Source organism: Sturnira hondurensis, unplaced genomic scaffold (genome assembly GCF_014824575.4).
Source record: "Sturnira hondurensis isolate 20B ecotype Veracruz unplaced genomic scaffold, ASM1482457v3 Scaffold0004152, whole genome shotgun sequence".
Classification (NCBI taxonomy): domain Eukaryota; kingdom Metazoa; phylum Chordata; class Mammalia; order Chiroptera; family Phyllostomidae; genus Sturnira; species Sturnira hondurensis.
Window position 1 is genome coordinate 2,022,565 of NW_028076783.1, and position 25,742 is coordinate 2,048,306.

At 45.3% G+C, this 25,742-nt stretch overlaps 1 protein-coding gene across 1 annotated transcript in view; it reads right to left on the reverse strand.

Moving 5' to 3' along the window:
- Nucleotides 1-25,742, reverse strand: part of SGCD (sarcoglycan delta) — a 359,332-nt gene that overhangs the window by 191,503 nt on the left and 142,087 nt on the right. Inside the window, exon 3 of the mRNA XM_037044827.1 lies at nucleotides 922-1,023. Coding sequence (XP_036900722.1) covers nucleotides 922-1,023 — 102 coding nt within the window. The remainder of the gene's footprint in view (nucleotides 1-921; nucleotides 1,024-25,742) is intronic.

Here is a 25,742-nt window from a genome sequence, read left to right on the forward strand (position 1 = left end):
GAGAAGGAATGAGAGAAAAAGCTTAGGAACGAGGCTGTGGTTAACAGAAAAGCTCCAAAGTTACATTTCTGAGGGCAAACCCTGGCCCTGCTACTCTGTAACCATGTGGCTCTGCCCACACTTCCTCTCTGAGCCTCCATTGCTTAATGGAGCTGGAGTTACACTCAAGACTTCAGGTCTGAATGCATCTCAGTATCTGTACTATCACCCCTATGCCCTCCCTCCTTTATGTTGGGGACCACTGTGTGGTTTCCGAACAAGCCCTGAACAAGAACAAGAACAAGAACAAGAACAAGCCCTGAAAGGGGCTAGTAAGTCCCCCTGGAAAACCAGGTAATGCAGGTGGCAGACATGACCTGACTCTAACAGCGAGGGCTCCCTGGGAATCAGCGCTGATAAATACATCGTATCCTTTGAAGCTTGCTCTGCTTTGTTTGGCACAGCCCTGGTGATATAAACCGGATGTTTAAGTTCAAGCATAAGGAGTAAACTCCTTACCTCATGAAACACGTCTTAAAGACCCTCTGGCATCAGCACGACTCACAGACCCTCAACTATGACAGATCTCTGTGTTCCTTCTATTGTTATCCATAGATAATACCTGTTTTTGTATGACTATAGCCTTTTGATATTGATTGATGAGCTATGCACGTATGCTGTGTACACCTACACACACCACTCCCAATGAAAGCCATTTGGGAGAAGGGCTTGGGGCGTTCTCCACTAGAATGAATTGCCCTGCCCTTTCCTGCTGGAACAGCAAGATTGTGCCTGGGACAACTTATTTACCATCTGCAGCAGACAGGACGATTCTGCTGGCAGAGTTCCTCCCACACCTTTAAACTCAGCGGATGGCAAGACAGATTTCCCCCAATTCAGATTCCAGGGGGGCAATCATTCCTTCTCTTAGCAGAGACTTACCGGCCGGGACTGGATTTCTTTGGCGTAGAGAGGTTGCAAGAATTCTGAGTCTCCTTCTAGCTTTAGACCTTTTTCTGTGATTCTCAGGTTTCCCATTCCATCCTGAAACAGAGGCATAGAAATAGCACGAAAAATGCAATTAGTCGAAATTTCAAAACAGGTTTTCAAATGCTGAAATGAAAATACTGACCTCCTTTTTTTCACAGAGTAGAATAAGGGGGTATGGGTTCAAACAAATGCGTGAAATACCAGGAGGCACTGTTCAGTGCAATTATGTGTACCGCCCTCTTGCTCACTTATTCTAAGAAAATTCTATTCCAAGCCATCTGTAATGACCCCCAGTCGTTCACTTGCCCAGGAGGAGGAGGCCCTTTCACAGAGAGAGGAGGCAGGAGGTGGGCAGACACAGAGAAAAGCGTGACTCCCCAGGTTAAAGTGACAGGTCTTTTTTTCCCAAACCGGCAGTCTGTTGGACAAGCCTTGGGACACTGGGACACGGTGTGTTTGGCTCACAACATATTTAAGAAGCCAAAGGAACTGCTAACACTTTTACTGACAGCTTATTATAGAAATATTAAAGTCTATACAAAAGTAGAGAGAATAAGAAGCAAACATTTGTGCGCCTGTTATTTAATCTTCAACAAGTATCCATTTATGTCTACCGTCATCTATTCCACCCACCACACTGCCCCTCCTTTGTTTGAAGTTAACCATAACCCGACTGCCACGCTGAAGGAAAGAATAACTCCTCACTAGCCTCAAATACCCAGCGTCACTGTTCGGATTTCATTAACATTTATCTCGTTATTTATTTGAATCAAGTTCTACACTACAATTGGTTGATACATAACCTACTAGGTCATTTCCTGAAATCCCATAAGTTAGTCAGTTTCTCTCTCATAAATAAACACACACAGAAATGCACACTTGATTTGATACACAAAACATGCCATTTTTCTAACCGCATTGCCCCAAATTATTAGATATTGCTGAACACTGCCATAATTTGATCTAATGTGTTCCTTTGTGTCCCAAATTTCCTGTAAATTAGCAGTTGAAGTAAGAGGCTTGATCAGGTTCCGACTCAGTTTTCTGGAAAGAACATACCCTAGGAAATGGAATGTATCAGTTTTCTATCGCTGCCATGACAAATCACCGCCATCTCAGTGGCTTGAGACAACGCCAAAGTACCACCTTACAGTCCTGTGTGTCAGTCAGAAGCCTGACCCAGCCTCAGAAGACTAACATTGAGGCGTCGGCTGCGGCATTTCTCTCTGGAGGCTCCAAGGAGCCTTCATTTCTGGACGTTTTCTAGCTTCTCAAGCCTGCCCATACCCTTGGGCTTGTGGCCCCTCTACCTTCAAAGTTGGCATCAGCTGGCTCTTTCTCACGTCCAGTCACTCTGATGAGTCATCTCCTGCCTCTCTCATCCACACCTGGATAATCCAGCATGATCTTCCTGTTTCAAGATCGCCTGATGAGCAAACAATTTCACCTGTAACTAAGTCCCGCCTTGGCAGGTTATGCACCATATCCATGGGATCTGAGATTAGAACGCTGACGTCATCAAAGTGGAAGGCATTTTTCTGCCTGCCACAGGTGGCACTGCTCTCCTCGGAGGCACAGTGTCTTTTGTCATATTGTCATCAGTCATCCGTGATCTTTGCCTAGAGGACCCATTACTTCACTTAGAGAGTTAAAATTGGTGATAAAATAATTCTACCATTTCTTCTGAATTTGTTAGCTGGGATTTCTATCAAGAGAAATTGCATGTCATCAGCTACATGTTTACCCTAAATTATAATTTAGATAGTAACTTGATAGTTGCTTGATTTTTCCTCATTTAATTTTTGATCTTCAAAATATTGGCCTGGTTTCTTAACATCTTCCAAAGACGACTAATGATATTTTTATTTTATTTATTATTGATGAGAGAGAGAGAGAGAGACAGGCTGACGGACATCGATTTCTTGTTCCACTTATTGATACACTCACTGGGTGATCCTTGTATGTGTCTTGCCTGGAGCTCGAACCCACAACCTTGGCATACTGGGATGATGTTCTAACCAACTGAGCTATACAGCCAGGATGAGATTTCTGTTTTAATCTCACACAGTGATGTTTGAACATCACTGTGATTTTCATTTTCTTTCTCCTAAGCTCCAAGGGTCCTTCTTTTGCTTCTGGAACTTGCTCCTTCTACCTCTGGGACTTTCTAAGTAAACTTTCGCTTATAAAAAACACACAGACACGTAAATAAATATCACTCTGAACATTTTGATTTGTTTCACTCCAGGACAGTTTTTATCCCTGTCAATGGTCTTGCCGTCCTGTCCTTGCTCAGTGCGGGGTCTCTTCGAGTTGACTAAGCCCTTCCATGTGCCCCGCAGTCCTCAGCAGACCACAGCTGCAGGCACGGTGAGGAGTCCGAGGCCAGAAGCAGACATTTCTGGTAAAAAACGCTGATTCATTTTGGTGGGACTGGTGTTTAGAGATGGCAAGCTGGGAGCTGTGGGTGTTCACTGCTATGGAATCGGCCCCTGTTTCAGTGGACAGAGCTAGAAAATGAGTTATGTTTTCAGATAGAAAGACCATGAATTCACACGAAACTTCAGGTCGGACTCAGCACTTGAAGCTGGGAGCCTCGTGGATCTCACAGTGCCATTATTTCCACGGGTTTCACACTGAAAATCCACGGGTTTCACACTGACAATCCATGTTCTTGGTAACCCCACCACAATCACTCGCTCAATTTAGCCCGTGACACGCTCAGAACAGTTTCGGAACACAAACTCCACCACCATAGCAACACTGAGATTAAGACAAATAATTTACAATTTGTCTTTTAAAATACTTAAAGTGCATTCTACTGGGGAAGACGCGTCCAAACCCTGGGTCTCGGAGTCACTGGCGAGAGCTCTGCCCCGTGCAGCATCCCATCAGCCTGACGCCCAGGGACGCTCATTTTTTTCTATTCCTCCCCTTCCAATTTTTCATGACTGCTTTTTAAAAACCTAGTTTGGCTTTATGGAGTTCTAAATTATTTATACAGCAGCAAAGTCAAGTCTACAAAACAGAATACATCCAAAGAAGTCTAGCATCTTTGCTTGTCCCCACACACATCTCTTCTCTGTATCCTGGTTCTCTGGAGAAGACGCACTGATAGGATGGATGTGTGTGTATGGGTGTACACGCGTGCGCGCGCGTGCGCGCGCGTGCGCGCTCGCTCTCGCTCTCTCTCTCTCTCTCTCTCATTTATTTCCTGGGATTGGCTGATTGGCTTATGCAATTACGAAGGCTGACAAGCCCCAAGGTCCGCAGACAGCAGTCTGGAGATTCATCCTAAGAAAATAAATCACATATACGCTTTTAAAAAACTACTCCTCCATTTCCCCAATACTATTAGGAAATTGAATGATTTGGATAAAAGCACCAGGTTTTCAGCTTCTCGGGAAGACGGGAATCCCTGGCAGGCCTGAGCCGGCCTTCCACCCTCAGCAGGAGGCACGCGGCAGCCACGCTGCCTGAACCCTGCCCCCCGGGCCACCACAGCCTCCACCCAGCCCGTCTCACTCGCTCAGCTCCAAGTCTCTCACTTGAATGCACCCACCACTGTGTGGGCTGTGCACACCCAGTTTGGCCACCCTTGGTAGAGGCTCCTTAAAGCAAACCAGTGCCTCCCACGCCCAGGAATGTGAGCAGAAGGATCCTCTGCTGTTTCTGGGAAGCCTATTCTGTGCCTTGGTATCTGTGGGGAGTTGGTCACAGGCCCCAGCGCCCCACAGATACCAAAACCATGCCCAAGTTCCTTATATAAAATGTAGTATTTGCATACAACCCACGCTCATCCTCCCGTGTACTTTCAATCACCTCTAGATTTCTTACGGTGACTGATACAACATAAATGCCATGTAAATAGTTGTTGTAATCTATCGCTCTGGGAATAATGACAAGAAAAAGTCTGCACATGCTCAGTCGGATGTAAACATGGCAAGCCTAACTACATAGTACATGTCGGCAACAGCATAACATTTTTTGCGCATATTTTCAACTCACGGGTTGTCGGGCCTGCAGGGCAGGACCTGAGGATGTGGAGGGCTGACTAGCAGGGTGTGCTGTGAGCCACGGAGTCACAGAAACAGAAAGTCCCCCTCAGGTCTGCCCACTGAGAAAGCTTCTATCACAGGCAGCACATAGCCAACGAAGAACAGGGAAGGGGGCATCAGAACAGTTAACGTTCAAGAAACGCTCGCCTAATTCCACAGTCAGTTAACTCCTTCACAGTAGGATCTTAACCTTTGCTTACCCGGATTGGTTAGAAAAGTCACCGCACTCCTGGGAAAGCTCTGTCATTTCTTCCATCTGTACTTCCTTCCTTCTCTCGGGCATCGCCACCTTGTTTTTTCCAGTCTCCTCCCCAGTCCTTCATTTTGCCCAGAGATGTGCGGGGGAAAAGGCCCATCACTGTGAATTTTCTTCAAGGGCCTCCATTTCCAAAATATAATACAGAGCAAATTGGAGAAGTTAAGGGACACGTTCCCACGCTACAGAGTCTCCTTTTGTGTATTTATAACAGGCAGACTGGATTTGATATGCATCAAAACAGCTTGAGAACAGCCTCATTTAAACCATTTGACCTTTAACTGCACAAGAAGTGATGGGTATCACTGAGGTAGGGGCTTTAGGTCAGTTTTGAAGCAAAACTTCCCTCCTCATAAGATGCATTTAGAAGGTTCACAGCTATTTCTAAGGTAATTTGAAAAAAAAACAGGCCATTTCCCCTTCTACTGATGCTAAAACTTCAACAGTGTCAAAGGCAGGCATGGCAGTTCCAGCAGCTGGAGAGTCGGACGCGGATTCGGCCAGCACTGGCCTGTGAATGGCCCCCGAGTCTATAAAGGGCACTTGCAACAGAAGTGAGAGGCCAGGGTCCCACTGCCATCAGTGAGGGTAGGGACTCTGCTGTCCTGTACATTGTAGTGTCACCAGTGCCTGCCCCCATGCCTGGCATGTGGAGTTCTCACAAATACATGGGCAGCTCACACTATTTTCCCAGTCCAATTTAGGGTGGCCCCCTGTAACATCTTTTGGGGGAGATGGGGCTAGGGAGCAAGGGCAGAAGAGTAAAAAGTGGAGACTCTCTTTCCGGTCTAGACCAGGAATTACAACATTTGCTCTTTATTCTTTGCTTTGTTCAGGTGGGCTGTCTGTTTCACAGACAGTTTTCTATAAGGCGAGTCTAGAATAAATGAAGTGATTCCAGAGTGGCAGGACAACAGACTGAAATATTGTTCCCCTTCTTCGTATCACTCATGCCAGCTCCTGGCTCTTTTCATACCATTTCAAACAGCTTCCTAGGCTTTATAATTATGTGGCTTAGAGCTTTCAAGAACAAAGAAGCAGAAGGAGCCTGAAAATAGGGGGGTTCTTTCTTATAGTAAAGGTAACTCTCATTGCATGGATTGTGCCAGGTGTGCTGGGAAGGGAGGCAAGAGAGAGAAGAGGAGGCATTTTCCAACCGAGGGTTGGACAAGGGATCTGTGATACCCATGAGTTCTAGGGACCGCCGCCCCACCAGTGTCCCCAGGAAGGGTTAGGACCTCAGAGGGAAATGTTTCCCTTGTCCAGGAACGGCAGAGAGGTCTCTTCCCAGACATTGGAACCACACGGACTCTCAGCCACTGCCAATGGAAGGCGTGACTGGTGTCCCCAGGAGCCTTCCCACTGGTCCTGGGCAAAACTTTGGGACATCCTGAAACCCCAAGGGTTGTGGAATGCCCTGCTGGGCCTGGGGGCTGCGGGCGGGGAGTTAGTTTCACACGGATTCAAAGAAAGCATTATTTCTCGCTCCTCTGATTTTCCTGCCGCATCAGCACGAAACAGGTTTTTTAATTCCATCAGCACATTTGCAAGCTCGAGGGAGTGCCAAGTCCTATTTTAGTGAGCTCTCTCCTATTGGAGAGTTTTAATGGCAGGCATTACTCAGTTCCGATTAAAGAGGGAAGCGATTCTGTCTGCACACAGGTTGCTGTAGAAGGCAGGCTTCACGACGGGTTGTGTTTGCTGTCGTTCCACTTCCTGAAACATTGCTTGGCTCGTGCTGTGCACACAGCAGATGCTGGTTTAAGTGACAGAACTGCATTCTGAGTGACTGCAATTTGAAAGGTGTTGTGAGGATTATAGAAATGATACAACCTAGGCCCTTCTCTCAGGCAGATTCCAAATAGCAGAACATTCGTTCTCAACAAGTGTGACACGGCCCCCATAGGCACACACTGGTGACGGGGGATGGGGAAAACCCAACACCTGTACTCATGTGATGTCTGAAGTACAAGTGTACTCATGTAGAGAGCACACAGAAAGTATATCGATAGCATTAAAATGTCAGAAGATGGAACGATGATGATAAAAATGTTTTCAAAATGCTCCCAGGAGAGGGGGAGGCAATAACTTTAAAAAGTTGAAAAACTTGGCATCCGAGTGTTAGAGATTCTGACCCGGCTCCAACTTTCCTCCCTTTAATGCATAAATAAGTGGTCAGTTCTTCTAGTCACGAGCTGAGCCACGTCTGTAGCTCCTCAGCTCACGAAATGGAACGGCAGCAGCACAGGGAGATCGCAAACTCCGCAGTGCAGTGCTTATCGCCTTCTTCACCTGGCCCCTGCCTGTGTCCCGGCCTTGTCTCTCATCAGTCTCCCTTCACTCCGTCACAAAGTATGCTCGCAATTTCCCCCAAATGTTTTGTCTTTTCAGGTCTTTGTAAATGTCTCTCCTTCAGCCAGTGATGCTCTCCCCAACCCTCATACTCCTCTCTCCAGTCCTTTGGTTCTGGTTATCGGTACATTCTTTTCTGTCTCTGGGGTCCTATTCTGAGGTTCCCTCGTAGTCTGTGTATATCGTTATACACAGCACTTGTCACACGGCACTGTGATGATCCATTTACAGCTACACCCTTCCTCATCACGCTTCAAATTCCTGGAAATGAAAGCTACCGTGTCACCCATTATTCAACCTTTGGACCCAGCACCCTGTCTCCATGCCTAAATTTGTGACTGTAAGAGCAAAAAAGGGAATAAGCTAAACTAGAGATTGTTCAGAAAGTGCACATCAATGCAAATTTGAAACAATAATAATCAAAGCTACCGTTTCCACATGCATTAAGAGAGCACTTTATCAACATTACCCTCATTAATTTTCATTATATAGAGAGGGTAGGTGCTGTTAGCTCCATTTCATACTGGAAAAAAAAACCTGATGCTTGGACACCCTGAGACTCTAACTCCAAAACCAAAGTTTTTCATTGCCACCACCTATGCTGCACAGTTAAGTTCTGACTGTGTGCCCAGCCCTGTGAGGAGCGCTAAATGAGGCGGCCTGAAGACAGAGTCCCTACCTTATAGGAGGTGCTAGTCTAAAGGAAACAGAACATGGGAAATACCCATGATGCCCAGAAAGTGAAGACATAGGAACCTCCTCGTGGGTGGGTGTACAACACGGCACAACATGGGTAGTTATGCAACATGTGGGTATTCACCATGGTACAACATGTAGGGTATATAACATATGGGTACACAACATAGGTGGGCATGCAACATGTGGGTGTAAAACATGGCACAACATGGATGGCTATGTAACATGTGGGTATTCAATATGGCACAGCATGTTGGGTATACAACATATGGGTACACAACATACATGGGCATGAAACATGTGGGTGTAAAACATGGCACAACATGGGTGGTTATGCAACATGTGGGTATTCACCATGGTACAGTATGTGGGTATACAACATATGGGTACACAACATGGGTGGGCATGCAACATGTGGGTGCACAATGTAGTATAACAGGGGCATACAACATGTAGGTGTACAGCATGGCACAACATGGGTGGCTATGTAACATGTGGGTATTCAATATGGCACAGGCACTTTGGTAAAAGGTTTGTTAAAATTTAAATACCAAACATTCAAAGAAGATGTAATACCTATCTGTCACAAACTCTTTCCCCCAAATTCCCATAACCTAGCAGTTCACGTTTCGCTATCTGTTCGAGAGAAATAAAAACATATATTTACATAAAGTCTTCAACATAAATGTCCATAGCAATAAAGTTCACAGCAGCCAGAAAGTGGAAATGGGGGGCAGCTCAAGATGGCGTAGGTGCAGGGGTGTTCAACCCATGGCCCACAGATGCACGTGGCCCAGGATGGCTATAAATGAGGTCCAACGCAAAACTGTAAATTTACTTAAAACCTTTTTTTGCTCATCAGTTTTTGTTAGTGTGTGTGTATTTAATGTGTGGCTCAAGACAACTCTTCTTTGTCCGGTGTGGCCCAGAGACGCCAAAATGTTGGACACCCCTGGGGGAGACCCTGGACTCACCTGCTCCCACAGACACACAGAATCTATGGCCACCTACAAATTGTTTCCCACTGAAAAAAGTTCTGAAAACTAGATGCACTTCTCCTTCATGCTGAAAGATAAAAGGAATGCTTTGAGATGGGGAGGAGAGACAGGGACATGTTCTCACCAAAAATGCCCTGCCCCCACCCCCCAGTTGGGTAACACGGGGTAGGGATCTCAGAGGAAAGAGCTGCTACAGATTCGACGCAATCCCCATCAAAATTTACACGGCATTTTTCAGAGAAGCAGAGCAAATAATTTCCAAATTTGTGTGGAACCACAAGACCACAAAGAGCCAAAGCAATCTTGAGAAAGAAAAACAAAATGGATGTATTGTTCTCTCTGATTTCAAAATATACTACAAGGAGGTAGTAATCCAAAGTGTGGTATTGGTACAAAGACACATGGATCAATGGAATGGGATAGAGATCCTGGAAAGTAACCCACACATATATGGTCGATTAATGTATAACAAAGGATCAAAAGACATACAATGGGGAGAGGGCAGTCTCTTCAATAAATGGGGCTTGAGAAACTGGAAAGCTACGTGTTAAAATAATGAAACAGGAGCACTATCTCATGTGACACACAAATGGATTGAGGACATGAATGAAAGGCCCGAAACCATAAAACTCCTAAAATAAAACATATTTTATTAAGGGCAGTAAGCTCCTTGATATTGGTCTTAGCAACGTTTTCTTGGACTTGACTCCAAAGGTAAAGGCAACAAAAGCAAAAATTAGCAAACAGGACTATGTCCAACTAAAAAGCTTCTGTACAGCAAAGGAAACCACCAACAAAATAAAATCACAACATTTTGAATGGGAGAAGATATCTGCAAATCATATAGCTGATAAGGTGTTACTATCCAAATATATAAAGGAGCCACAGAATTCAATAGCAAAACAAAAAATTCAATTGAAATATGAGCAGAGGGTCTGAATAGACACTTTTCCAAAGAAGACACACCCATGGTCAACAACTACGTGAAAAAGGGCTCAACATCACTAATCATCATGGAAATGTAAATCAAAACCGCAATAAGATATCGCCTCACATCCATCAGAATGGCTATTAGGAAAAAAGACAAGAAATAATAAGTGTTGGCAAGGATACACAGAAAAGGAACTGTGGGTGGGAATGTAAATTGGTATAGCCACTATGGAAAACAGTATGGAGATTCATTACAAAAATTAAAAATAAAACCACCACATGATCCAGCAACCCTACTTCTGGATGTCCAAAGAAAATGAAAACACAAATCAAAAGGATATATGCACCCCTATGTCCATTACAGCATTATTTCAAATAACTAAGAAATGGCACCTGTCTCTCAATGGATGAACGGACAAACAACACGTGGTCCATGTATGAGGGTGTACTACCCAGCCATAGAAAAGAAGGACATCTTGTGGTTTGGAATATATGGACAGATCTGGACAATACTGTGCTAAGTGAAATAAGTCAGAGAAAGACAGGTGCCACATAAATTCGCTTCTGTGCCAAATCTAACAAACAAAACAAACAAGACTCAAAGATGCAGAGAACAGATCGATGGTTGCCAGAATAAAAGGGAACCAGAGGTACCAACTTCTAGATGTAAAATTAGCAAGTCATGGGAATATAACTTATGACATAGAGAATGTGGTTAATAAAGTGTGTTAACTCTGTGTGGTGACAGGAAGTAAAACTTATTTTGGTAACCGTTAAGCAACATTTACACATGTTGAACACTGCGTTCTACACCTGAAACAAATATAACATTGTATGTCAATTATACTTCAATAAAAATGTAGAAACAACCCAAACTTCCCTCAACAACAGATTATCTAAAACAGTCTGTATCTGTGCAATGGAATACCACTAAGAATAAAAAGAAGATGAAGTGCTGACACATGCTACAACATAGACAGACCTCAAAAACATTCTACTAAGTGGAAGAATCCAGACATGGGAAACTACACGTGGTGTGATTTGGTTTACGTATAATGTCCTGTGAGGCCAATTTATATAGACCGAAAGCCAAGCAGTGGCTGTCCTGCACGGAGAAAGGGGACCGTTAAGTGGCTGAAGGCATTTCACTGAGGTGACATTGGATTGTGGTGATAGTTGCCTAGCTTGATAAATTTCTAAAAACCACTGACATAATCTACATTTGGAAGGATAAAGCTCATAGTATGTAAATTTAACTTGAACAAGGTTGCTTAAAAAAAAGAGTAACAGACATGGGGTGAAGTTTATAGAAAAGAGGAATCCAGTTCCGGGGACACATCCTCGGAGCTCCCTAAATCAGTACAGAGAACCAGTTCAGAGATGTGGGCTGGAAGGGGGAGCGGTGGGAGAGGTAGCAGGTTACCGAGGGGCTGGTGGCAGAATTCTACTGCTTGCCCGAACCTGGTGAGGAGTTATTAAAGGAACGTGCTGGCCGGCGTTCTGTTCCCATCTAGGACCAGGCGTGGGGAAGGAGGAGGAGGGTGAATGGGAGAAAGAGCTCGGTTACACAGTGTTCTGTGGTCAAGGCAGTTCAAGTGTGGGACAGTCTGCAAAGACAGCTGGTGATCTTCCTTTGCAGGGAGCGTTACACGTGGGGCCACCAGTGCTGATGACGAACACACAGCAGGAGAGATGACCACGTGAGTCCTCAGTGTCCGGGCCTCTGATGCTCTGGGCCACTTGTTACATAATCTCAACCTCATTTGTATTTTCTTTCTTTTACTGCTGAGGCCAATTTATCACATTTCTTTCTCCGTATTCCCAGTTACCATGAAGCTAAAGTTCAGACACTGGTTAGGACTGTGTGTGTAAGGGAGTGGTTATGTGGGGGTGTGGATGTAAGACATAGATTATTGTCCAATTGCTTTGATGCCTCAGTAAGTCAGCCTCGTGATTTCTCACTTAGGTTTTATAACATCTCATAAAGTTGCTTTTAATGATTTATAGGCCCAAGGCCACGGGACTGGAAGCTTTCTGTACTTCCTCGTTGCCAGTAGTGATATATGGGTGGGCATTCCTTGCTCTATACTTTTCCTGGGGGTGAGCCAATTGGCCAAAGAGGAGGGATTCCTCCCCCCACCCCCACACACAAACAGGCAATAAGCCTACTTCTCTTTATTTTCAAATTGCTTCATTCCTCCTTGTCCTTCAGGGCCACCTCCCAGCTTCTTTGGAAAGCCTTCCTTGATGCCGCTCAGTGCTTCGGAACCTGGCGCACGCACTCGCAGAGCATTCTGGGATATTGGCTGAGAATAAGAGTTCTGAAGTCAGACTGCAGGGGCTAAATGCTGGTGCCACCACTTGTTGACTATCTAGCTTTACCTTAAAGTAAAGGGAAGGAGAGATACAGACAGACATGTTGTATGGTAATCGGATGTTCAAAAGGGAGATACGTTAAAGGAATAAATTAGAAAATCCGTGTGTATCAGTCAAAAGAGGTTAGTTATTATACACCACAGTGACAACAAGAAAATTCCGAATGGCCTCCAACAAGAAGGATTTAGTTCTCACTCAAGCTCATGTGTATGGAGGTTTAACAGTGAGGTCGGCCTGCAGCATGGCAGAGCAGCCACCACCTTGAACTCTTTGCTTCTCTCTCTGTCTTTGGGGGACGAGCAGGATGTACTTCCCCACCCACTTACGAAGACTCTGGCATGAGTATGCTGCGGCTCGTGAAATGGGAGCATAAATCAGTTCGGAGCAGATGCTGTAAAAGCCCGGCTGTGCTGGACCACGCTCGCCTCTCTCTCTCTCCCTGTCTAAATTGAAAGCTTCTACAGACAAGGGCGATATTTTCCACGTCTTTTTATCCCGATCACCTCTCATAATCCCTGACACAGGGTGGACAGACAGTAAATTTTGACTGCCTGCCTGAAAAGTCTTCTGTCAGCCACAAAGAGCCGAGAGTGCAGCGCCCGAAGGCAGCCGAGTCTGCCTGAAAGGCAGCACTCCCTGGGTATCACTTACCCAAACGAGCACTATGCTTGCTGGCCATTTGGAAAAACAGTCAGATGGACCTGGGGATGGATGTGCCCCTCTAGACATCAGTGAAGGATTATCTTTAGAGAACATTCGTGAGGAAATGTGAGCACATTCCAGGAATCATGAGAAAAGTGTGGCACTCAGTGGCAGCCTTGAGTCTTCCACCAGCTCTCAGGGCAAGGCTGGACAAGCCCAGCTGCTCTGTGTCTGCTTCCTCTCACCCCACGGTGCAGTTGCACAGTATAAACATTAGAGGTTTTTCCACTCAAATAAGGTCCTGTGATGCACAGGAATGGGACGGCCTCTGGACAGCAACAAATCACGGCTGCCATGGGGTGCCGGTGCCCACAGAGCAGAAACACTGCATTGAGGCAGTTTTGCAAAGCAAACAAGAGACAAAAAAAAACCACAAAAGCAAAAAAACCCTGACCAACCAGCCAACCCAACAAACAAAACACACCAACTCTGAAAACCACTGCAAATGTACATGCAGATTCAGGGAGGATTTAGGTATAAAAGCTGCAGCACCTTGTTCTGAAAGAGAAACTTGCAAGCAACCTTTAAAGAGAGACATCAGCGGAGTCTGTATTGATCGTGGGAGAGATGGGTAACCAAGTGCAACTGGTTGTGTCCCCTGTCCCAGGTGAAAAATGTAATTGTATGAATACTGAGCTATTGCTGATAAAGGTGGGGACTCGTTTATACTAAGCCGACACAAAAGAAAATAACTGAAATACGATTAGGCCTCCGCCAAGTGTTCAGATTAAATTCCTATGGTGCCATTCTGTTGCTTGGTGAGCATTTTTTTACCAGTACAAAGCCTGATTAACACGCTGGCCTCAGTGATATTAAAAATGCATGCTGTGAAAGTCTACTCCCCCCCAAATATATTCTTTCTCCGGGATATACACCCCGAGGAGCTACCTGTCCTGTCTTCTATTTTCATTAGGAAAAGTTGTCAGTTGTGCGTGACAGCATCTTTTATGAGACTTGAAGTTATAGCGTCAAAGGGCCTTTTTGGTGCTGGCAAGAAACATTTTGAGGGATCAGCTCAGAAGCAGGAAGGCTAGCATGTGGACTCCTGGCAGCAGAGCCGTCTCCGATATTAATCTGGCCCTTCTGCTCAAGTTTTGATATCCAAATTGGCCTGCCCCAGGTTGGCATCGGTTATGTCTCAGTCCTACAGATGTGGGTCAGTTTCCACAATTACCTTTAACCTTAAAGAAACAAGAAGAAGCAGTGGTCCATGGGTGGTATCTACCGCTGCTTCCCTGGCCTATATCCCTGAGGCCTAACATTCGTCCCAGGTTACACGCGCATGTTCTTGAAGCAGTGGGATGCAGCACAGAGGATTGTCAACTCCTCTGCTTGGTGCACACAGGCATGCACTGTCTTCTTAATGCAGCATCACACAGCCAAAGCTATGGAGCACGGTGAAGGAGAATGAGGCAGTGCCAGAGGGGCAGGCATGAGGAAGGAGGGCAGGGTACACTCCAAGGTCCAAGAAGGTATCTCTGGGCAGAAACCCCAAAGAAGGGAGGAGTCGGCCATGGGAAGATCCGGGGAAAGGGGGAACAAGTCTGGCGAATTTGAGGAACACCGAGAAGACCCCTGTGACTACAGTGAAGCCACACTTACCCCTAAGTTAAGACAGAGAATGGGAGATGAGTTCAGATTGGAAAGGACCAGGTCAACAGAGCATCCTGGAGAAGATGGCGTGGCAGAGGCTGGATTTGTATTCCACATGTGATCAACACTAATGGAACATGCTAAGGATGGAATGATCAGAACTGGTTTACATTTAATTTAGATAAATTCCAGCAAGACTTCCATAGACGTACTGAACAAAACTCTGATAAACAAACTACCTTAGAATTAATTCCAAAAGTAATTTTCTAGTAAAAAGTTGCTGATAATAGCTTCTACAGTTTTTTTCAACTTAAATAATGTGTTGGACTATGTTCCCCATGTCCTTTGCCCAGCCAAACTCATAGAGAACAATGATCAGGCCCATGAGTTGTGAAATCAGAAAGACCCACTTGGGGGTCCAGGTCCCCTCACTTATTAGTCATTGAACCTTCCTTGAACCTTCTAATCTGGCAAACAGGGATTGTGATGTCCTTCTTTGAGGAGTGCATGAGTGTCAGTCGTGGGCACACTTGACCTGCTTAGCAGGGTGCCTGGCACACATACATACCCAACAGCACCCTTTACCAAACCATCCGTCACTCGCCCCCCCAGCTCCCACACCCATCGCCTTCTTCCATCCCTTTATGATTACCTTCTCTCCTCTACGGCAGTCACACTCTGCCACACTCAGTCTGGCACTTACTTGATTTGAGGTGCTCTGAGAGGCCCGAGTAAGAGGAAGGAGAAGAGGGTCGATAACAAAGCTGCTGATGACAAGAGGATGGAGGAGGGAGATAAGAGGCAGGTATGAAGGAGCAGAAAGGAGTTTGCCACTAAATTTGTCTCAGATAGTTTCTAAGAGAAAGTGAAGGGATGAGGACTCACTCAATGTCTAAAAGCTTGCAATTCAGGAAGACAGGGAAGGAGAAGGGCTGTTTTAGGGTTTGCCAAAGTCGAGGCCGTCTTCCTCTCTGGACAAGAGAGTAATTTATTTTAAATTGCATAGAATCAAATCATCAACTATTAAGAGACTGAAACTGGTTAACGGGATTCCATCGACTTTTTATGCATGTTCCATTACTGCGCCAGAGAGTACCCACACCCCTCTACGCACCCCTTAAGAAGGGAATCTTGCCCTGGCCCAGTAGCCCAGTTGGTTGGGGCATTGGCCTGACTTGCCAAGGTTTGGGTTTGCTCCCTGGACAGGGCGCATTCAAGAGCCAACTGGTGAGTGTGTAACTAAGTGGAACAACATATCTGTCTGTATCTCTCCTTTCCTTTTTTCTCTCTAAAATCAATAAATAAAACTCAGTTAAAAAGGGAATCTTGAACAGTCTGAACAGTTTAAGGGACCCAGAACTGAGTAATTCTCTGAGCGAGGAGGTCAGACAGAATAGGAGATTAAGAATACATAGCAAACCAAGTTGAATCATGACCATTTTTTGAACCCTGAGATCGTAACTGGTTACTTTTATGTGTCCATATGACTGGGCCGTGCAGCGACCCAATTTGGACAAACATTATTCTGGGTGTGTTGGTGAGAGTTTCTGGATAAGACTGACATTTAAGCTGCTGGACCCGGTATAGCAGAAGCCCTCCATAATGTGGGCGGACCTCGTCCAATCAGCTGAAGGCCTGACCAGCATTAAAAGGCTGACCCTCTTGAGTGAGAGGGATTTTTCCAGATTCAAACCGAAACATTGGCTCTTTCTGATTTGCCAGCCCACTGGCCTTTGTACTACAACTTAAACATCAGTGCTCTTGGTTCCCAAGCCCTAGCACTGGGACTAGAACTACATCGCCAGCTCTCCCAAGTCTCTGCCTTGCTGACACGGTAGATCTGGAGACTGGTCAGCCCCCACAACCATGTGAGCCAATGCCTTGTGATAAATGTGTCTGCATGCACACACACACCTGTGTGTGACATCCTGCTGGTTCTCTTTCTCGGGAGACATGGACTGATACAGTGGTCATCTCTACCACTGTGGTAGTTTATTCCCACATTCAGTTTATAGGAAGAGATATATATCAAAAAAGCAAGAGAGCCTGACTTTGAATGAAAAGAAACCTTCATAAAGGATGTACCCATGTTATACAATCACAACCACAACTCACCCCTTAAAGATGTGAACCAACCATTCTTCGGGAGAGGACGTAAGATTTCCTCAGCTTTTGTGTTAGAACCGTGGCCACCACTGTCATAACCTGTCAGTCACTTCTTCCCACGACAGAAACCCCATTACGGGACAGTATCAGGGGTTCTCAAGCCCTGAGTTAGAACTTCTCCTTGGGTTTCTGCCAGAATAGGACGTCAGGCTTAAGTCTACAGTGGGACCATGTAAGAATGAGCTATGTCATGACGACTAAGAGCTTAGGGTCACCTTGACCTTGCTGGGAAGAGAGGCTACCACAGCTACTAAGAAATTAACTGCTTAATACAAGTGAACTTGTTGGGTGATTGGGTAAGCAAGGCAACTTGGAGGTAGGGTGCTTCTTCTTGTGAGGCGTGTATTCCATGTGCCATAGAAGGGTTTTGAAGCTTTACCTTTATTTTATTAATGGCTCTCCCTGTATAATTTGTGTATAAGGAAGATCTAGTGATTAAGATTCCCTTCCTGCTACCTTCTCTACGACACACGTACGTCAAAGAGGTAAACAAACAAGCAAGTTTCCTCTCTTGGGATGAAAAGATGTAAGAGAAAGAGGCACCTAAAAGGAGAAGAGAGAATACAGTCCCTCAGGCAGTGCACTAAGAGGTATGGCCAAGGAGACGTCAAGTTAATGAGAAAATGTTCATCCGAGGAGCGCCTCTGCCCTTCAGGAATGCCGGATATACGCGTCACGGTAACAACTTCTCACACTTGTAAAACTCTTTGTATTAAAAACAAGACAAACGCATCCCCAAAGGTTGCACGGCAAGTCTCCCTCATTTACTTTCCTAGCACTTTCAATTTGGGTTCAAATCCTGTTATTCAGGAGATATGAATTGGCCAGTGGGAACATTTCCAGCTACAATATTTCAGAATTAAAATCTAATTTAACCAGGATGACCCTGGGAAATTACCAAGCTCAGGTAAAAGGAAACTCTTTAACATAAATGGCCACGTGTTATTCACTCCATCCAGAGTGTGCTGGGAAAAGTGTCCAAGCATTTTTTATCATCTAAGCCGCCTTTCTCATCACACAATGCTTTGTAAAGGGCAAGCTGTAAAAAGAACCGCATGTCGCCATAACTGATATACGTGCGAGAACGAGACCAGGTCTGGGAAACACAAAAAAGCCATTGCAGAGCAACTGAGTAAGAGGGGAGTAGGAATAGCTTTAAAAACTGCACAGCTTAACAAGTGATTATACAATGAAGACATTAGCTTAGGGAATAACTCAATACTTTCAGATTTAAAACTTTTTTAAAAATACAGAGCAGTGAAATAGCAGCTTGATGATCAAAAGACCCCTTCTCCTATGTCCGTTTTTTCCTTATTCCCTGTGTGACTTTGGGCAAGTCACACGATATTTTGCACCTGTTTCCTCTTCTATAAAACAGTCTATCTAGGTGGATGGGGGTATTTAACATGTCGGCCACCTAACACAGAAAGTGGAGAGCTGTGGGTACTATATATTTTCTTTTTTTTTCAGTTAAAAGTATAAAGAGATTTAGCCTTAACCTGTCCTGTCATTTGAGTGGGGAGCGGGGAGGCTTCTGCTAAAGGCAGAGATCCTTGAGGCTAGGATGACTTCAGGATTACTCTCGTCAGGTACTAGAGAACGAGTTCCTCAGTGGATCCTGACTGAAGCCCACGAAGTTATTTCCCTGAGGTCCAGGCCTGACACCAGGGACTCACCCGAGTTCATTTCTGTATATTGGAAAGGCCAAGTTGCTGGGATGCCAACTTCAGAGTAGTGCGAGCAGTCACAAAGTTTCTTTCTGTTGCTGTAAATTTAAACTTCAAGTCTGGAAACACATCACATCCAGGCTGAGAAACCCATTCTAACCGGCATCAGGCTACTACTGACTCCCTCTCTCACGGAGATTTAGCTCCCAAGTCTAGGTTCCAGGGCAATGAGACTCCCCCTAAGCTCTGCCCCCACATTAAGACTGTTAGTAGAGACGCCTCAAAGCTGTCTCTAATCTCCTGGATGATGCCAACTTTGCAAACTTGAAAAAGGGAAACTATAATGAGTAGCAGGGTTTTATTGGAATTCAATACCTAGAAATGTGCTTGCTGTGCCAACTATTCACAAAACAAAAGTCACATCAAAACCAGACATTTTAAACGAACTGGCTGGCCTGGCAGGTAGACAAGAGTGCCCAGGCTGGATGGCTCAGTGGGTTGGAGCCTCGTCTCACACAACAAAATGTTGAGGGTTGGATCCCTGGTCAGGTGCGCAACCAATCAATGTCTCTCTCTCTCTCAATCTCTCTCAAATCAATAAACATATTCTTGGGTGAGGATTTAAAAAATAAAAATAAAAAGGTAGATGGATACGGTGGCATACAGCTCATTTTAAGGGTCACAACACATCCTTTGCTCTCACATGGCATGGCCTAGACACCAGATGAGCTGGGCAGCTACTGCCCTCAGTGAGGGGTTACGGGACAGGAGGGAAAGGAGGAACCTGAATTTCCCCCGAGGGTGACTCCACCCACAAAGGGAGCTGGGTGACCCCAGCCTTCCTTCTCCTTTTGGTTGTCCATGAACAAAGACTAAAAACAGGTAACGGGTGAAAAACGGCGAGTGCAGCCGGAGTCAGAAGGCATTTAAGGCAATACACTATGTCAGCTGCAATCTGTATCAATTCTCTTTTCTTCGACCTCAGGGTGAACGCCTTCCCTCAGAGTCAGACATCTAATATTTGTTGTCTTCTCAAAATGTCAGTCTGACTCCTGTTAAATATCAAGCATGTGCATAAGAAAAGGAAAGTTTCTGTCTAAGCCAAGTCGGTGATGGAGGGGGCTCAGAGGGAGAGCATAACTCCATTCCAGCCACTCTGGCCTTCTCCTTGGTCCTCCGAGCGCACCAAGCAGGTCCAGCCTCCGGGCCTTCGCCTTTGCTGCTTCCTCTGGCTGGAGTGCTCTTCCCCAAGCTCTCTGCACAGCTGGTTTTGTCACTTCATTCAAGTCTTTGCTCAAACAGTATCTCCTGCATGAAGCCTTCCTCTGACCCCACTGTTTGAGGCAGCACCCTCTCTCCATCTACGCTGGTGCACTGCTCACTGTGGAACACCCCACTGTCATGTACTTGAGGGTGGCCGGTACCCCAGCGGAACGTGCCTCCATGGAAAGAGGAACGTTGCTCTGTTTGTTGCTGGAACAGTGCCTGACTTCTAGCAGGAGGTCAATACCTAATATTTGAAAATAAACGCATTATCTTTGATAAATCACTAAAGCCAAGTCATTTTTTTTTCTCATCAATAAATTGAAATGATATCTAACATCCTTAAAGTTGGCTTGGAAATTAAACTGCTTTGAAAAACTTCTTGATAAACCTTAAAATTCACAATTAGTAATTGCTTTCTTGTTAACTAGCTCTTCTATCAGAGTGTCAGGTAGCAATGGATTCTGAAGCTTCGCTTTGATTTATAAACTTGACAAAGAGTGGGTGAACTGCTTGAAAGTAGTAATCATATTTTATTTTATTTGTCTTTAGGCCTGATTTAAAGTAAACACAGTAAATTCTCCATGAATGGTAGATGGATAAATGGATGGAGGGTGTAAATAAGATGTCTCAGCAGAGATGTAAAAGGAAAGGAAATGGGGCCGAGTGTGCAGTTCTGACTCAGGAAGCTGGGAATTAAGACAAAACACTAGATATGGTAACAGACCAGGTAACTCCCAAACCAGGCACTCCGGAAAGTATCTGTATTGGCTCCAGTCCAGAGGCCCAAGCTGAATCACTGGTCAAAAAAATCAACAGAAGTGTTATGATTAATCAAATACTCATCAACTACAGGTCATACATGAGTCTTGAATCCACTCTGTTAAATGACAATGGATATAAGGCCCTTGAGAGAGACAGGAATTTCTGTACCTAAGAGCATGGCCAGCCCAAGGCCTGAAAGCAATGGGAGGGGCATTTCGTTGGAGGGGAAAGAAAGAAGCTGATGCGACTCATTTACCAATGTGTGGTTGGAAATGACAATGGATTCAGCCCTGGGTGGGTCTGGGAACTGGCAATCCCATTCAATAAAACAACAGTCTCCCTAATCACATTTACTTATATTTTATCAGATCCATACTAAATGCAGGAGATCCACTCATGGCAGCAATTTATCATCTGTGGTTCTGCTTCATGAAGACAGATGAGACCAGAATTAACTGAATGTGTATGTAGATATAATGCTAAAGAATTTTAGAGCAAGAAGACACCTTGGAGACCGTGTAATCCAATCTTGCCATTTAACAGAAAAGAAACTGGGCTTCAGGGCTCTGGGGTGACTTGCTCACAGCCACACAGGGAAACAGTAGCAGGACTGAAGACAGATTTCAGTCTCCTGACTCACCCAGGGTTCTCTCCACTCTACCTCTTGTTCCTACTGAATGATGCCCCAATCAGTCAAATCTTCTGAAAGTGACCATGGAACAGGACAATCAAAAACGTCAGGCAGTATGTCAGGCGATGAATTAAAACAGGGCCCTGACCTTACTTCAGAGCTGTTTGTAGAATCCAAAAACTTTAAGGCATCAAGAATAATGTCCCAGATACACAAAACTAGCAACATTCCGTCAATTCTTTAGAATTTATTTTAGAGCCAGAAGAACCTTTAGCAATCATTAAATACAACTCCCTAATGTTACTCCAGATGATGAAACGGAATTCCGAGAGGTTACTTTCCCAGGACCATACAGCTGGTTAAAGTGGAGACCCATCAATCAAATCACATTACTTCTGCACTATTATATACAGCTGTCTGGGTATATGAGTTATGGAGATGCTTTGAAAAATTTCCCTTTCATTCTAACCAAACCAAATGGACCTTCTAGGGAAAAAAATGATACCATGGAAGCCAAGGGCATCTAGCGTCTAGGAAAAACACTCTAGAGGTGATGCCATTTTCTCTGTAACACCTAAAGAACAATTCTATTTTTTATCCAACACGTAAAACACACCTAGGTCCAATGCAATTCTCCAAGCCAGTGTATAATGTGGGGCTCAAAGAACTGGGTGAACTTGCCCATGGCCTGACCTAGAGTGGACAGCTTAATAAGTTTTTGTTGGATGGACTGAAGGGTAAGTGGGTGAACAGTGTAAATAAAAGGCTTATGGTAGACATTAAAAGGAAAGGAAATATATTCCACATTTACAGCACATCTTAGACAAGCCACATTTTAAGCTCTCTACTGCTTTACATGTGGCCTCTGGCTACCATATTGGAACAGCACAGATTTAAGCCTTTTATACACTTTGTCCTTTTTCCCCAGAATTTAAATTTTTGAAAACTTCCAGCAAGATCCCCAAACACTTTGATCATCCAGGCTGCAGTGACCTGCACAGTCTCCTTCACCTGATGGCAATGGAATCTCACACTTGATCCCTTGGATTTGGCCTTGGCCTTGGCTCAAGGACTGCTATTTGAGTCCCAGCTGCTGCCTTTATTCCACCAACCCAACATCTCTTTAAAACCTCAATAGTCAGACTGAGGCAGCCATGTGAGGCATGGAAGCGGGAAGGGAGAGGATGAATTTCTCCTTGGAGGGGTTTGGCAGTAGTTGGCCTCTCTGTGGTTTGTGCTGGTTCCAGTGGCCCCAGCAGGTAGTGTGGGATCAATCAGGATTAATGAGGCAAAAGGAAGCCTAGGCCTCTTCTCAGACTCTCTGGTAGAGGCCAAGGAGAGGAGAGAAAGCTGATCTTGCATCCCCCAACATTGCTTCTGTTCCCTGGGAGATATGCTCCTTGCCTCAGGGGTTTTTATGAAACACACCTCTTCAACATTTTCTTTTTATAAGTTGCCTTTGAATTGAATGTGAAACTTGGGATAGAAACATTCCCACTTTTTCCTTCTTCCTCACATTCCTTTGGGGGCAGGTACTATTACCGCTTCCCTTTCCTGGCAGATTTGGACAAGAAAACCCCAGGCTTGTGGAGATGAAGAGACACCCTGGCAGAAGGTTCAAACTAGGTGCCTGTGGGCTCTTTGGGGCCAGCAGATGTGGGGTGTTTTGTTTTTTTTTGGTGGGAGGGGGTGGATGGACTTAGTGTTTTAAATTAAAAAAATGAAACAAAACTAAGATATTTGAATGGGGGATTTCTCTTAAAATATCCTAAGACTTAGCAAGAGGCCTAAATTCTCACATGATTAAACTCGGCTCGGACCGAGTAGCCACGTCCCTGTCCGTGGTCAGGGACTCAGGGTCCAGAGCACCACAGCCCTCCTACCCCCAATAGCCTCTCTCTCCGTTTCTCTTTCTGCATCTGCTACTGGCTAGTCCTCAGAGGTTTCTGAGTTGAAAGCCTTAGCTGAATGTATTAGACTGTAAAGATACGTAAATACTCTAAATGGAGGAAACTGTAGGCTACAGGTCCACGGTGGAATTTCAAACACCAACAGTCTAGGCAAGAGAAAACTACTTGTATTTTTTTATGGAACTTTTCTATGCTTCCATGCCATATGTATTATCCTAAGCTTCTGCCAACGTTATAGAATCCACCCTATTATTATGTTCTTGATTTGTCAGGTGACAAAACCAATGATTGGAGAGATTTAGAGATGTGTTCAAACCGTGCTCGAGGAAAACTGTTAGCGGATGGGCTGCAAATAGCTTCCTGAGTCATCTTTGGGTTACATTATGGTGTTCCTCTCATCCAGTTCTCAGGGAATATTATGCTCTTTTACATATACAGTGTTCTGTAGGTATGGCTTTTGAAAGCAATAAAGTCTAAGTGTTAATACTTAATGGGCCTCTTAAAAACTTGATCAAGTTCTTCAATCTCCTGAGAGTTAAATAGCTTTCACAATTTTCTAAAAAGCACAACTGGTTTTCAGTAGTGGAAACTGCAAGGTAAGGAGGGTATCCAACATTATTCCTGGGGGAGAACAGGGTATCAGAAAATGTGGACCCCTCCCCACTCTCGTCCAAATCTGGTTAACTAACCCAACCATTAGAACAGCTTGCCCACCTACCACGTATGGTCCAGCCACAGAATTTGGATAGAACTGACTCCTCTCCTAGTTCCCATGGAAGACCTTGAATGACACAGAGCACCTGGGGTAATCTGATTCCCCTCACATAAGTGAGTGCCTTGGGCTGAGCATGAGAAATTAGTTGGTCTAATCAGAGTGAAGGCCAAGGATTATATGCAAGGTGGAGGGAAGTTCTTTCATGCTCAGGGTATGCTCTGGGATACAAATGTGATGCCTGGAGCAGCTGCTGCCATTTTGCTATCCTGAATAAAACCATTTGAGGAAGCCAAATACATTCTCTCTAACGCAGGCACAGCCCTTAGGTTCAGCACTCCACAGGTAAGTCCAAAAGAATGATTGTCAGACAACCCTCAGGACAAGGCAGCATGCTCACCAATGTGCTTGCCTACTTGGCTCCTAGAGTATTTGTGCTAGCCCCTTGTCTTGCTACAGCTTGAGCCATCCCACTGCGGGTGGAGGACAGTGTGAGGCAAGACTCCACCCATGGGGGCTCCTCCTGGGTGGAAGGGGCTCCTCCACCACTACTAGCGGTGTCTGCTTTCGTTCAAAACTGTGCAACTTCATATATTTGGGTCAAAGCAGGTTACTTCTTCATGGAAAGTGTTGAGACAAAATCTGGAGACCAGATTCTGGCACTTGCCACTTTAGTGAGTGACCTAGGAGTGGGTGGCTTGTGTCAGTGTCACCCTTTTCTACCTTCTCTACTCTTGCGACATTGTATTGGGGTGAAAAGGGAGCTGCGGGTGTTCCTGGAGTTGTGAGCATGGGAAAACCGCACAGTGGGTATGAGCAAAAGGAAGGATCCTCCTCAGGTCTCAGAGATTTAAGGCAAGAGTTGCATACTTGAGCCCACAGAGGCCGAATTGGTGACATTAATGAGTGAAGTGGACACCCAGGGAGAGGCCTGCAGAGTGCAGGCCCTGGTAGGATGTGGCTGCTCAGCTCCAGCCAAATATTTCTGACAAAACATTGAAATCTGTTTTTTTTTTAAATGTAAAATTGCCTTAATTTTAAAACTTCAGTTTTTTCCTGTCCACCCTGAGAAGATCAAATGAAACACTTGAGTGGGTGGACTTGGCTGAGGATAAAGACAATAGAGGGGTCTGTCTGACTTACCTCAAGGAGTAAGAGGTAGTAGCTTTTTGGCTCCCAGTATTGTGAGTGGAGAGTGACTGAGGGGGATGGGGAAGGCAGGGGAAGGCAGGGGAAGGCAGGGGAAGGCGGAGGAAGGCGAGGGAAGGCTGTGGCTCCCTGCGAAGTTTGAACAAGGCACCTCTGGGCACAGAGCTTCCCACAGTGAGGGCTACACAGATTCCTGTCCGGGCTGGAAGGGCACTCAGTGGTCTCAGCGGCATCCACAAAGATTCCCGTGGCTGAGAGAGGCCGGGAGGGACCAGAGCTGCCCCCATAGCTACTGACTCTCAAAAGGACCTTGCTGGGAGGGGGCTGGCATTGCCCGTGACCACCATCGCAGTCTCAGGCCCAGGCTGTCTCCCGGCGTGGGGAAGGGAACCCACTCAAATTCCTGATGCTGGCTCCTCATCTACCCCAGAAATTAAAGACTGCTAAATAAGGAAAGCAAGGACATATGGCCTGCTGTGGAGCAGTCATCACGGTTGCAGTGGGAACTGTTATTTCCACTTGACAGATGGGGTAAGAATCAGAAGCTAC